Source organism: Balaenoptera acutorostrata, chromosome 2 (assembly GCF_949987535.1).
Source record: "Balaenoptera acutorostrata chromosome 2, mBalAcu1.1, whole genome shotgun sequence".
Lineage (NCBI taxonomy): Eukaryota > Metazoa > Chordata > Mammalia > Artiodactyla > Balaenopteridae > Balaenoptera > Balaenoptera acutorostrata.
Genome location: NC_080065.1, coordinates 156499166 through 156512879, shown reverse-complemented (window position 1 = coordinate 156512879; position 13714 = coordinate 156499166). Strand labels below are relative to the sequence as shown.

The window sequence follows — 13714 nt, the reverse complement described above, 5'->3', positions numbered from 1 at the left end:
GTGTATTCTGTTGTTTTTGGATGGAATGTCCTATAAATATCAATTAAGTCCATCTTGTTTAATGTATCATTTTTTTAAAATTAATTAATTAATTAATTTATGGCTGTGTTGGGTCTTCGTTTCTGGGTGAGGGCTTTCTCTAGTTGTGGCAAGTGGGGGCCACTCTTCATCGCGGTGTGCGGGCCTCTCACTATCACGGCCTCTCTTGTTATGGAGCACAGGCTCCAGACACGCAGGCTCAGCAATTGTGGCTCACGGGCCTAGTCGCTCCGTGGCATGTGAGATCTTCCCAGACCAGGGCTCAAACCCGTGTCCCCTGCATTGGCAGGCAGATTCTCAACCACTGCACCACCAGGGAAGCCCTCTAATGTATCATTTAAAGCTTGTATTTCCATATTTATTTTCATTTTGGATGATCTGTCCATTGGTGAAAGTGGGGTGTTAAAGTCCCCTACTAGGATTGTGTTACTGTCGATGTCCCCTTTTATGGCTGTTAGCATTTGCCTTATGTATTGAGGTGCTCCTATGTTGAGTGCATAAGTATTTACAATTGTTATATCTTCTTCTTGGATTGACCCCTTGATCATTATGTCGTGTCCTTCTTTGTCTCTTGTAATAGTCTTTATTTTAAAGTCTATTTTATCTGATATGAGAATTGCTACTCCAGCTTTCTTTTGATTTCCATTTGCATGGAATATCTTTTTCCATCCCCTCACTTTCAGTCTGTATGTGTCCCTAGATCTGAAGTGGGTCTCTTGTAGACAGCATATATATGGTGGGTCTTGTTTTTGTATCCATTCAGCCAGTCTGTGTCTTTTGTTTGGAAAATTTAATCCATTTACATTTCAGGTAGTTATCGATATGTATGTTCCTATTACCATTTTCTTAATTGTTTTGGGTTTGTTATTGTAGGTCTTTTCCTTCTCTTGTGTTCCCTGCGTAGAGAAGTTCCTGTAGCATTTGTTGTAAAGCTGGTTTGGTGGTGCTGAATTCTCTTAGCTTTTGCTTGTCTGTAAAGGTTTTAATTTGTCCATCGAATCTGAATGAGATCCTTGCTGGGTAGAGTAATCTTGGTTGTAGGTTTTTCCCTTCCATCACTTTAAATATGTCCTGCCACTCCCTTCTGGCTTGCAGAGTTTCTGCTGAAAGATCAGCTGTTAGCCTTATGGGGATTCCCTTGTATGTTATTTGTTGTTTCTCCCTTGCTGCTTTTAATATTTTTTCTTTGTATTTAATTTTTGATAGTGTGATTAATATGTGTCTTGGTGTGTTTCTCCTTGGATTTATCCTGTATGGGACTCTCTGTGCTTTGTGGACTTGATTGACTATTTCCTTTCCCATAGTAGGGAAGTTTTCAACTGTAATCTCTTCAAATACTTTCTCAGTCCCCTTCTTTTTCTCTTCTTCTTCTGGAACCCCTATAATTCAAATGTTGGTGCATTTAATGTTGTCCCAGTGGTCTCTGAGACTGTCCTCAATTCTTTTCATTCTTTTTTCTTCATTCTTCTCTGCAGTAGTTATTTCCACTATTTTATCTTCCAGGTCACTTATCTGTTCTCCTGCCTCAGTTATTCTGCTATTGATTCCTTCTAGAGAATTTTTAATTTCATTTATTGTGTTGTTCATCACTGTTTGTTTGCTCTTTCATTCTTCTAAGTCCCTGTTAAATGTTTCTTGTATTTTCTCCATTCTATTTCCAAGATTTTGGATCATCTTTACTATCATTACTCTGAATTCTTTTTCAGGTAGACTGCCTATTTCCACTTCATTTGTTTGGTCTGCTGGGTTTTTGCCTTGTTCCTTCATCTGCTGTGTGTTTCTCTGTCTTCTCATTTTGCTTACCTTACTGTGTTTGGGGTCTCCTTTTTGCAGGCTGTAGGTTTGTAGTTCCCGTTGTTTTTGGTGTCTGCCCCCAATGGCTAAAGTTGTTTCAGTGGGTTGTGTAGGCTTCCTGGTCGAGGGGACTGGTGTTTGTGTTCTGGTGGATGAGGCTGGATCTTGTCTTTCTGGTGGGCAGGACTTTGTCTGGTGGTGTGTATTATGATTTTAGGCAGCCTCTCTGCTAATGGGTGGAGTTGTGTTCCTGTCTTGCTAGTTGTTTGGCATAGTGTGTCCAGCACTGGAGCTTGTTGGTCATTGAGTGTAGCTGGGTCTTAGCATTGAGATGGAGATCTCTTGGAGAGCTTTTGCTGTTTGATATTACAGGGAGCTGGGAGGTCTCTGGTGGACCAATGTCCTGAACTCGGCTCTCCCACCTCAGAGGCACAGGCCTGACACCTGGCCGGAGCACCAAGACCCTGTCAGCCACACGGCTTTTGGGAAGTCTGAGGTCTTCTGCCACCATTCAGTAGGTGTTCTGTAGGAGTTGTTCCACATGTAGATGTATTTCTGATGTATTTGTGGGGAGGAAGTTGATTTCCACTTCTTACTCCTCCGCCATCTTGAAGGTCTCCTCGTTTTGAGATCTTAGGATGAAAGGTTTCTGTCTTTAAGATCCATATTTCAAATAATTCACAGTCGTTCCATTGTTAATGTTGCCTGGTTAATGTCCCGCTCTCTGTGAATGTCAGCTCTTTCCCGAGAAGCTGCCTGCTGACAGCAGGAATGCTTCTGAGCTGACTGCTCCACGAGCAGGCACCAGGCCTGGTCCTGGGGTGGCCTCTGGAGTGAAATACAGCAGCATTTCCCCGCCTTCTCACCAGGGGAGATTAACATTATTGACCCCTACAATAGACCAGGCAAAGTGTCTAGTGGTCTATAGCTATTATCTCATTTCATCTTTACAACAACCTTAGGCAGGTGGTCTTAACATCCCCATTTTTCAGATGAGGAGACTGAGGCTTATGGAGGTGAAGACTCTTGCTAAGATCATACAGCTAATAAATGGCAGAGCTGGAATCTGAACCCAGTCTGACCGACTATAAAACCCACTCGCTTTCCCCCACAACATTCTAAGCTTGTGAGTTAAGTATTACCCTCCCTGCTTTATAAATAAGGGAACAGAGGCTCAGAGAGGTATAATCACTTACCTGAGGGAACATAGCAAGTACATCGCAGCAGTGGGGTTGGAGCCCACGCCTGTCTGTCTCCAAGAACTCCAGGACAACCTTTCATCCTGGTTCAGCCTGGACTCTAAGGAAGTCACAGTCCCTGGAATCAGGAGAATATTCTGTTCTTCAGTCCCCAATTCCCAAGCCCAGCACCCACTCCTAGCTTTGTGGGTATGGCAGAACAAAGAGGTTGCTCTGCCTTTTCTGCCTCTTCACCCCATGGCCTGGAGGGTCTGACTCTGCACTACTGGGGTGAACCCTGAATCAAAAATCAGAAGACTGGGTCAAGTCCTTGTGTCACCCTCTTGACCTTGAGCAAGTCACTCATTTGTAAACTGGGGGCGGTGAGTGCCCTGTTGGCTTCTCAGGGGAGCAGGGGTGGGGGGAGAATCAGAGCAAGCAATGTGGACCAGAAAAGGTTTTGAAACCAGCCCAGGATGGTACACCCATGAGGGGGCAGTATGAGTATCATTATCATTTTGTTGTTTTCTTCCTTCCCTCTCCCCTCTTGCTTTCCTGCAGCCTCTACCAGCAGGAAGGCACTGTGCAGGCCTCTCTCCAAACCCACAGTTAGTGACTCCCCTCTGGTCTGGCTTGTTAGACCACATTTCTCACAGTTTTCGCCCCTCAGCCCTTGGCCCTCCAACTGTCTTGAAGACCTCTGTCTCCCACCCTTGAGAATACTTTATTTCCTAAGGGGAAGATTCCAGGGCAGATAACCCAGCTGCTTTCCTGACAAAACCCAAAAGTAAATAAAGGAAGATTTACTGAGTACCTGCAACTTGCCAGGCACTTGAAATGTTTAATACTGACAGCAACCCTGAGAATTTTTTCTCATTTACTTTTGATGAAAGCAAGGCTCAGAGGGGCCAGATGCTTAGGGCATGCTGGAGAAAGGATTCCAGCTCTGGGCTGTCTCACTCACTGGGAAACCAGACCTTCTACTCCATTCTGCACACCCTGCCAGTGGGCAGGTCCTTCTGATGCCCAAGTCTGTGGCTGTCTGTCGTGGAGGCTGAAGCCAGGACTAACAAGTCCTGGGCTGGGAAGATTACCTTTTCCTTCAGGCTGCCTAGGATCTTTCAATCACCAGAAGAAATGGAGACTCTGGGGACATCGCTATTCCTGGCCCCTTCATCCCAGCCCCACTTCAGCCTCAGAGCACCAGATGGGCCTGAAGGAGGCAGTGGGCTGAGGCCTTTGTCTGCCTCCGGTGCCTGCAGAGGGCAGTCTCTTATGTAGGCGGGAAAGGACGCTGTACTTGGGAGTCAAAGATTCCACTTCCAGCAGGCACCACCAGCAACCGGGTGTGATCTTGGACAGGTCTCATCACTTCTCTGAGCCTTGGCTTCTTGGTCTGCAAAGTGGGACCATATCCTCACCTCACTGCTGTGTGGGCGGGATAAATGAGTCACCCTGTGAAAGTGCTCTAAAGGGAAAGCAGGGTAGGACCTGCTGCATGATGTGCAGGACTCAGAGCAAACATAAATGTGGGCTCCCTTTCAAGGCGGTGGCTGCGGAGCGTGACACTAAGCGCCGGGCCCTTGGAAGCACGGGGCCCCCTGCGTGCCCAGGCGCTGAGGTTAGGGGCGGTGGGGCGCATCCTCCCCCTCGCGGCAGCTGCGCACCGCCTCGGCTCCTGGGCCTCATGGTGAAGCCCAGGCTGAGGGTCCTGCGGCTCGTTCGGAGGGGCGTCTGCTCCATCTAGCGGCGCATGGCGAGCAGCACCGCCGCGCGCACCCAGCTGGCCACGGCCTCCCGTGTTCCACTCACCCTATGTGGGCGAGGGAGTGCTTCCGAGTCACACCGGCGGCCTCATCTTCATTCCGCATCTCCCATCGCTCACCACGTCCTCTGCATTGTCCTCCAGGGTCTCACATTGGCCCTTCCCGGTCATTAGTTCCTTGGTCCACTCAGCCGCCACTCACTCCCCATGGTTTTGGTCAAATTCATTGAGGTCCCCACCATCCATCCCAGAGCTGGTCCCTCTTCGGCCTCTGGAGACACCCTCTCTTCAGCTCCATTCCTGCCTGCATCTCCATCTTCCTCGGAGCCCTGTGGCTCTCTGCCACCTCCAGAGAGAGCCCCTTCCCTCGGCCTGGCATCTGCGGCCGTCCCCCTGGTAGCCCCAGCCTGACTCCTCACCTTCCCCATCTTGGCCTGTCCATGATCCTTTAAACACCCCTGGCTTCCTGACACCCGTCCCTGCCTTGGGGTCCCCTCCTCCTGCCTGTGGCCTCTCCAGGTCCCACCTCTGCTGGGAAGCCTTCCAGACTACTAGAACCCTCAGGGGTGCCATCCCCTTTGTGTGAACAGCAGTATGGGGGTTATGGGGGTGCTGCTGGAGTCAGCGGTGGCCAGGTCAGGGGCGTGCACAGAACGACTTTTTGTGAAATGACTTACATTAGGCATTTAGAATGGCTAAACGTTGTTATGGCCATTATTATCATTATTAAATTCTGTATCCATTAATTACTAGCAGTGACCTTGGGCCCCCTGATTTCACTTCGCTGAGCCCCCCCCCCCAAATCTGGAAAATGGAGATATTATTTTTATTCCTATCCCAGAGGTTTGTTATGATACTAAATGAGGCGCTGTACAGAGGTGCTCGGCACGGAGGAGGTGTTCAAGAGAGACTAGTCCTCTCCCTTTACTCCATGCTCTGGCCACTCATCAAATAGTCCCTTTTCGTAGTTCCTTCTTAGTTAACCAAAATTATTCTGCCTCTCTGGAGGCAGAATGCCTTCTTCCCAGGGGACTTTAGTCTTTTCTCTTAAGGCTTTCAACAGATGGGAGGAGGCCCAGTACGCTATGGAGGATAGTCTGCTTTACTCAAAGTTAAATGTTAATCACATCTACAAAATACCTTCACAGCAACATCTAGACAGGAGTTTGACCAGAAACTGGGTACAATGGCTTAGCCACGTTAACACATAAAATTAACCATCATGGTGGGCTAACACTTGTCATGTAAGGAGTTTATAAACTCATTCATTTTGTTCCTCCTCTGCCTCCCCGTACACCTCTCTGCTTCCTTTTCTCCATCTTTTACTTACTTTCTAGCAGCCAGTTTAGTGCCTCTGTTGCTCTCCTCAATAGAATCCACAATGGTCCATCTTTCTCCATCTCTCCCCAAGCACTCACCTATTCTGTGTCAGCATGACAGTGAGGGCCTTTGGCTCCTTGGACTGGGCAGGGAGTGGGGGGCTAGGAGACAGGAGGATTGGGTACTCTTAGTTCCCAATCCTCTGCCAGAAAATCCTGGCCACCCCTCAGGTGTTCTAGTATGGAGAAGGGGCCTGGCTTGGGCTTTGGGAGGGGGGTAGAAGGGGTGGGACTGCATTTGGCAGGCTTCCTGGTGGGGGTAGGGAGCGATGTAATATAGCTGGAGAAACTTGGCTGGAACAAACTGGCCAGAAGACAGACCAGGGAAGGTAAGATGATGAAGCTTGTTCATGTAAAGTGCTTCTTGAGGAGCGGAGGTCCCAGAGTGGTAGGTAAACCATGAAAGCTGTTGGTGGTGTGGCCTGGGATCCCAGACCAAGTTTTAAAATTTTTTGGTTTTTTGACCACACCGTGTGGCATGTGGAACTTCCCTGACCAGGGATTGAACCCGCGCCCCATGCAGTGGAAGGATGGAGCCTTAACCCCTGGACCACCAGGGAAGTCCCCCCAGACCAATTTTTAAAAACATCTGTAAAATATAATTGACATACAATAAACTACACATATTTAAAGTGTATAATTTAATATTTTTGATGTATGTATATACTCATGAAATCATCACACAATCGAAATAATAAATACATCCATCACCCCCAAAAGTCTCCTCTCGCCCCTTGGTGATCTCTCTCACTCCTTCTCTCCACACTGACCCTCCCCAGCCCCAGACAACCACTCATCTGCTTCTTGTCACTATAGATTAGTTTGTGTTTTCTAGAATTTTATATTAATGGACGTATACAGCATGTATTCTTTTTTGTCTGGCTTCTTTCATCAGTATAATTATTTTGAGGTTCATCCATGTTGTGTCTATCAATAATTCATTTTTCTTTATTGCTGAGTTGTATTCCATTGTGTTATGGATACACCACAGTTTGTTTATCCACTCACCTTGTGATGGACATTTGGCATTAGGCTGGTATATTACCACCACTTGCTAGTGGGGAAAAATGGTCATAGAATTTAGGGCAGAGGTTGTAAATTGATGACCTCTGAGCCCAATCCAAGCTCAATCCCAATCTTATACTTGTTTGGTTTGGTCTGCCTGGTGTTTTTAAAATACTGAACTACTTGGTAGAATATAGAAATTCAGATTTTTAGGGACTTCCCTCGTGGTCCAGTGGTAAAGAATCCGCCTTATAATGCAGGGGACCAGGGTTCGATCCCTGGTCGGGGAATTAAGATCCCACATGCCGCAGGGCAACTAAATCCGTGCGCCACAACTACTGAGCTCACAGGCCTCAACTAGGGAGCCTGTGTGCCACAAACTACAGAGCCCATGCGCTCTGGAGCCCGGTGCCACAACTACAGAGCTCACCCGCCCTGGAGCCTGCATGCCACAACTAGACAGAAGCCCGTGTGCCGCAACAAAAAATCCCGTGTGCCTCAATGAAGACCCCATGTACTGCAACTAAGACCTGGTGGAGCCTAAATAAATAAATAAATAAATAATAAAAAAAGAAAAAAGAAATTCGGATTTTCAACTTTACTTGAAAAAATTGTTAGGTCTAACACACAGGGCCAAAATTCCAAAAATATGGCAGCAGTCCCTAGAGCTGTGATATAGTTTCCTCCTTCACACTGGGTATATATTCTTTGGTTTTCAACTCATTTCTTTAGTCTGCTTTGCTCTGTATACACATTGAACCAGGCAGTTCCTGTCTTAGTGGTTAAGTGCAGCAGTCAGAAAGTCCTGGGTTCAAATCACTCTACGACTTATTAGGTATTTGATCATGGTCAGGTTATTTAATCTCTCAGTAACCTCATTAGTAAATGGGAATAATAACAGAACTAATTTCAGGGTAGTGAGGATTAAATGTATGAGAGCATGACATAAGTGCTCTATAAATTATATTTAATATTATTATTATATTATGGTTGCAAAGTATCAATAGGTGGCAGAGCAGTGTAGTGGATGTAGCACTAGTCTGGGTTTCTGGGTCCAGCTTTGCTGCAACCCATCTGTGTAGCTGTGGGCTTTGTTTGCTCCATCTGTCTTATGAAGGAGTGGGCCTGGGGTCAGTTAGCAAGTGTCAAGTTGCAAGTTACAGGAGGTTCAACTCAAACTGCCTTAAATAATAACAAATGAATTTATTGATACATACAACCAAAACACTGGCAGGACATGTAGCTTCAGGTGAAGCTTGATCCAGCAGTTCAATGAAATCCTCAAGGAGTCCATTTGTTTTCATCTCTGCCTTGACTTCTGTGGTATTATGTTCATCTATAGGCTGACTTTCCTGCAGGTTACAAAATGATTGCCTGTGTGTCCCAGAGCTATGTGCTTTTTCATTCATGTCCAGCAGGAAAATGAGGGACTTCGTTTCATCGTTCTCTGTAAACACCCTAAAATTCATGATGATTGCACCGGCTTCAGTCTTAAGCCTACCCCTGAACCAATCACTGTGGCCAGGGGCATGGGAGGTAATGATTAGCCTAGACTAGGTCATGTGCTCCATTTCTAGAACTGTGAGTACAGTTAGCTCTCAGAATCTCATGGGTCATCAAAAGTCCATTCAGTGGGGCTGGCGACTCCTCAAGTTTTCCCCTTCTCTTCAAGATCTGGGTTTTTTGGCAGAGGTTGTTGAGGTCTGCCAATTAGATTGGGCCTTATTTTGATGTGAAGGGACTTATTTCAGCTCCTCTAAGAAACCCATATGGGCATCTTTGTGCATGTTTCCCTTTAGAGGAAGAGTAATTTGGCTTGAATTCATGGACTTGTTTTCATTGCTTTAGTTTTCACGACAGCCGCTTTCTAACACCTTCTGGTGTTTGTATATCATTACAGCTAGTTTTAGGAATAGGTGGAGAAGGTCTTCATGTTCTCTAAGAAATGGAGCTGGGCATGGATTTTGGAGTTTGGCAGGCTTTTAAGCCCATTTCCAGCTGTTGTGGGCAGTTTCCTCCGTATCTCTGGGCATCCTTTTTTTTCATCCGAAGAATCGGTGCCTAGGATACCTACTTCACAAGGTTGTTGTGAGATTCAAGTAGGATCTCATCCATAGAGGGCCTGGCTCCAAGCAGTGGTCCCCAGTCCCATCTATACTTCCTCCTGGAAGCCTCTCCAATGGGCCTTGCTGGCCTCTGCTCAGAGGATTTATTCAGAGATGGGATGTTAGAGAACCACAGGATTGGTCATGATGGGATTCTCCATTTCCACAACAGATCTGATTTCCTTAATGGAACAAGAGATAGAATCTCAGAAGCCTGAGCAAGAAGTCACAGCAAGCCTAGGCCCAGATTTTGTATAAATCCCTGGTGATCTCCCCCCACCCCTGAGATCAGCTCAGAGGAGCCTTCCCTCCCCACCCTGTCTAAAGCAGCCTCCCAAGTCACCCCAGTCATTTTCTATCACGTCACACTTCTGTTCTCTTCATGCCACTTTAACTACCCCAAATCATTTTATTTGTTTTCTGTTTCCTCCCATTAGAAAATAAGATTCATGAGAGCAGGACACATATCTGGCCTATTCATTACTTGTTTTAGGTTAGGTTCCTCTAGAATCCAGCCCTGGGACAAGGATGTGGGATTCAGTAGTTTATCCGGGAGGGGATTCCAGGAAGCAATGGTAGGAGAATGCAGGAAATGAGACAGGGAAGAGAAAGAGGTCAATAAGGGGTGTACTTTTGAGCAGATTACTACTGTGGGTGATTGGGGCTCAATCCTAGTGGAGAAATCTGGGAGAAGGTATAGAGTTCTTCCTACTGAGGAGAGGGGTCTGAGGTATTGATCCACCAACTCTCATTGGTCATTGGCTAAGGGCTACTCCTGGGAAGTGCTAACTACCTGATTCTTCCTGCCTGCCCTGCCCACAAACAGAGTGGGGCTATCTTGGCCACAGTCTGTCTGTGACAGTCAGAGTGACAGGCAAAAAGTCACAGGCATTTGCAGCCAGCAGCCGTTGAGTCCACCTGTGCAGTCAGTGAGTGCCAAGCGTGTCTGATAAGGCATCTACTACACGGTTGAATCCCCATCAGCAGGCACGATGACTGGCAAATAGTGACAATTTGTTGGATGATTCAGGAGGAGCAGGATCCCTCCAGGAGGCCAAGAGGATGGGTGTTCCAAGCTGAGAACCTCATTTCTCTTAATACCCCAGTTGCTGAGGGATGCATGGATTCACAAAAGCCCAGGCCTCTTTTTGTTTCTGTGCTTCTGTGGGAACTGCAGCATTTATTTTTTCCTTGTTCCTTTATTAAAAGCTTTGATGAGTGGTGGCCCATATCCTTGCAGTTGCTCCAACAGGTTGTCCTTTTCTCCCTACCTCACCAGGACAACCAACTTCCTTTCTGTTGATTATTCATCTTAGGACAAGTTTTGAATCTTCCTTCCATTCTGATTTCTCTCTGAATATCTCCAGATGCTGATTTTCCTCTCAGTATTGGGTGCCGAGGACTGAATTGGGCTTCTTACTTGTGTTCTGGCCACGACAGGGAGAAGGGTAGCAGCCCTTCCACTCTTCTAGGGCAAGGGCTCTCAATTCTAGGTGTACACTGGAATCACCTGGGGAGCTTTTAAAGCATATTGATGCTCAGGGCCCCACCTCTAGAAATTCTGATTTAGAACCTGGGATAAGGCCCAGGCATTTGGTACTTTGAAAATTCTCCCTAAGTGTGCCTCCCCAAGTGATTTTGATAAGAAGCCATGGTGGAGGAACACTGGCCTAAATCTTACATAGGCATCAAACAAAGGCATCTGAAAAGGTCAGAGGTATGTGTAGGTTCAGGTGCAGCTTGATCTAGCAGCTCAATGATCTCATCAATTTCTGGTTTATTTTTAAATTTTTTATTAAAAAAACCCTCTTTGCCTTGCCTTCTGTGATTCTGGTTTCTCTCCCCTTTGGTTATCAGGTAACCTCTCAGAATTCCTAAATCACTAGCAACATGTCCTAGGACTGCTGTCTCATTCATGTCCAATAGGAGAGAGAACATCTTTGCCCCATTGTTCCCAGTGCAAGTCTTGAGATTCATGCTGTGTGGACTGGCATAGGTATCAAGCCTAGCTCTGAACCAATCACTGTAGCCAGGGGGATGGTTCAGGTCATGTGCTCCATTCACAGCACTGGGCATGGTCCCCACTGTGGCTCTCTATGCACTTTACAATCATCTGGGCAGCTTCTAAGGAATTCTGATGCCTGGGTTCTACACTCAGAGATTCTACTTCACTTAATCTGGGATGGGGTCCAGGTGTTGGCATTTTTCAAAGTTCCCCAGGTGATTATGATGTGCAGCCAGGGTGGAGAACCATGGCCTAGACATTGTACAGCCTCAGGATGCAGGTTCACACCCCACACTAGAAAGGTCACAATAGATCGTCTGCTTGGACCTAAGTATATGCCTTGCTAGGGGCCAGCCACATGTCCAGCAGCCTTAGATGACCACATGGCTGCACTCAGGAAGCTGTGGCCTCTATAATTTCCAGCCATAAGCAGCAGCAGCCAATGGCAATCAGATTGGGAATATTTCATCCATGCAGAGGTGTGGTGACCTGCTCTTGCTAGTGATCCACGGGTACCTGAGGCTTTTCCCTTCTCTATATCTGTTTTCTCATCTACTATTTGGATTCAAAGACTGCCTTTGCCTCTCTGAGCTGACTGGAGATGAATGAGATTTGTGTGAGGTATCCTCAGTTCCTTGGGGCGAGGCAGAATCCCCTAGTAGGAAGGCTCTAGGAGAAAGTGGGAAGAGTTTAATCTCTCTATGGAGCTGTGCTACCTTAGGCAGTTTCCCTTACCTCTCTGAGCTTCAGTGTGCAAACCAGCAAAATGAAGACTCTACCTTCCAGAGCATTCTGCCATGAAATGAGATAATGCATATAAGCCCCTAGTGCAGCCCTTGGCACATAACAGGGGTTCAATAAATTGCTTTTCTTCCAAGAATTTCACTGTTAGCTCTTAATCTTTTTAATGTGATGTCAAATGAGGAAACCAAGACCCCCAGTGTGCAATATAAACAATCATTTGCTGTTTATAGGCTGAAGCCTCTTGATCAACTCCTGGACTCCAAGTCCCTCAGCAGGGGGTCCTGACCACCTCTTCACCTCTGTACCCCCAACCACACCATGTGAGGCTCCAGACTTTCTATACCAGAGGGTCTTGGGAGTGGCACTTGTTCTGGAAGGGGGGTGTTGTGAAGAGTCTCATCTTTAAGCTGCATTTGCTTATGGTCGCAGTATTTGCATTTGAATCGGATGTTTGCTTGGGGGCAGGGGAGGGTGATGTGCTGCTTGGCACAGTGCCTGGCACAACGTAGGCACTAATAATTGGAAGCCAAAGGAATAGGCTAGCCTTCCCTTTCACAGCTTACCTCTTCTGCCCAATGTCATGGACGAAATGAAGATTAAGCGTATAAGAAATAGTTCTGTTTATTGATTAGAAGATGGTATAAAATTACAGCAATTTGCAGGCATCCTGGGCTTTCTGGGAGGGTCATGCAGTGCTGGGCTCTAGCAGGAGATGGAGTGGAGGCATGGGCCACTGGGCATTGGCTCCCTTCCTATGCATGTTAAGGGACTTGCACCACCAGCACATATGCTAATATGAGAGAGCATTATTGTCCTTGCCTCTGGAAACAAAGGACATGTGCAGTTTGGGTCATCAGACAATGCCATGCTTAATAATTCAGTCCTATCCTACAGATGTTAGGCGCTGGCTCTCCCAATCTGGTCATGGTAGATTCTAATTGTTCTGTATAATACTCATTCTTCCCACCAAAGAAAGAGAAACAGGCACATTGGTTTGGGAGACCATCAGAAGTTGATGTGCATTTGGCTCAGGTCATCTTGCTTCCAGATACATCAAGGTCTGCTGGACTTGGAGGCAGTAGGCTGGGGCACGCAAGCAGAAAAGTGTGCACTACTGTTTAAGCTCAAGCAGAGGGACCTTCCATAGGGCAGCAGTACGAAGAGGTGAGCATGCTTCCAAAGCAAACCCGATTTCATCTTGTCTCTCTCAAGAAGAGGGAGGAGGAAGAGCTGGCAATCAGAGACTGAGCCACGTGATCCTGGGCTCCACAACATGTCTTTGCAGAGAATTCTTCCAAAGTGCAAAATGTGTTTCTGTCCCAAGAGTCCGCGTGTAAAATCAGAAGGAGGGCTGATCAAGGTTTTAAGTTGGTTGTTTAGTAACGTCTCTGAGAGCCGAATGGCTGTGTTCACAGTTACATGACATTTTGGAACAGCTGGAGGGACCTCATGATGTTGTCATCCTGGGATAGGAGGAGGGGGAGAAGATGATGGTTAGAATTCTCTGAGGCTTCTCCCTGAGAAGCTCTATAACTTCTCAAATCTCCAGAGTACATCTCCAGAATGGGTTTCCTATTCAGAAAGAACTCTGCAAGGGTATGAGAAACAGGGAGTAAGGGGTAGGTGGGGACCTAGAAAGTGAGAAGTTCAAAGGGAGAAGCACCTTCTCTGGATTTAAAGAGGAATTCAGAAAAAAAAAA

The 13714-nt window shown here is 46.7% G+C and overlaps 1 protein-coding gene across 5 annotated transcripts in view; it reads right to left on the bottom strand.

Annotated features, from left to right (window-relative positions):
* Positions 1–12571: 12571 nt before the first annotated feature.
* KCNIP1 (potassium voltage-gated channel interacting protein 1) overlaps positions 12572–13714 on the bottom strand; it is a 361396-nt gene continuing 360253 nt past the window's right edge. For 2 of the 5 annotated variants that reach the window (XM_007171372.3, XM_007171371.3), the window contains one exon: positions 12573–13477. In XM_007171372.3, the coding sequence (XP_007171434.1) occupies positions 13430–13477 (48 nt within the window). In that variant the 3' untranslated portion in view covers positions 12573–13429. Of the gene's footprint in view, positions 13478–13714 lie in introns of all 5 variants that reach the window. The other 3 variants (XM_007171375.3, XM_007171373.3, XM_007171374.3) reach the window with 2 other exon arrangements.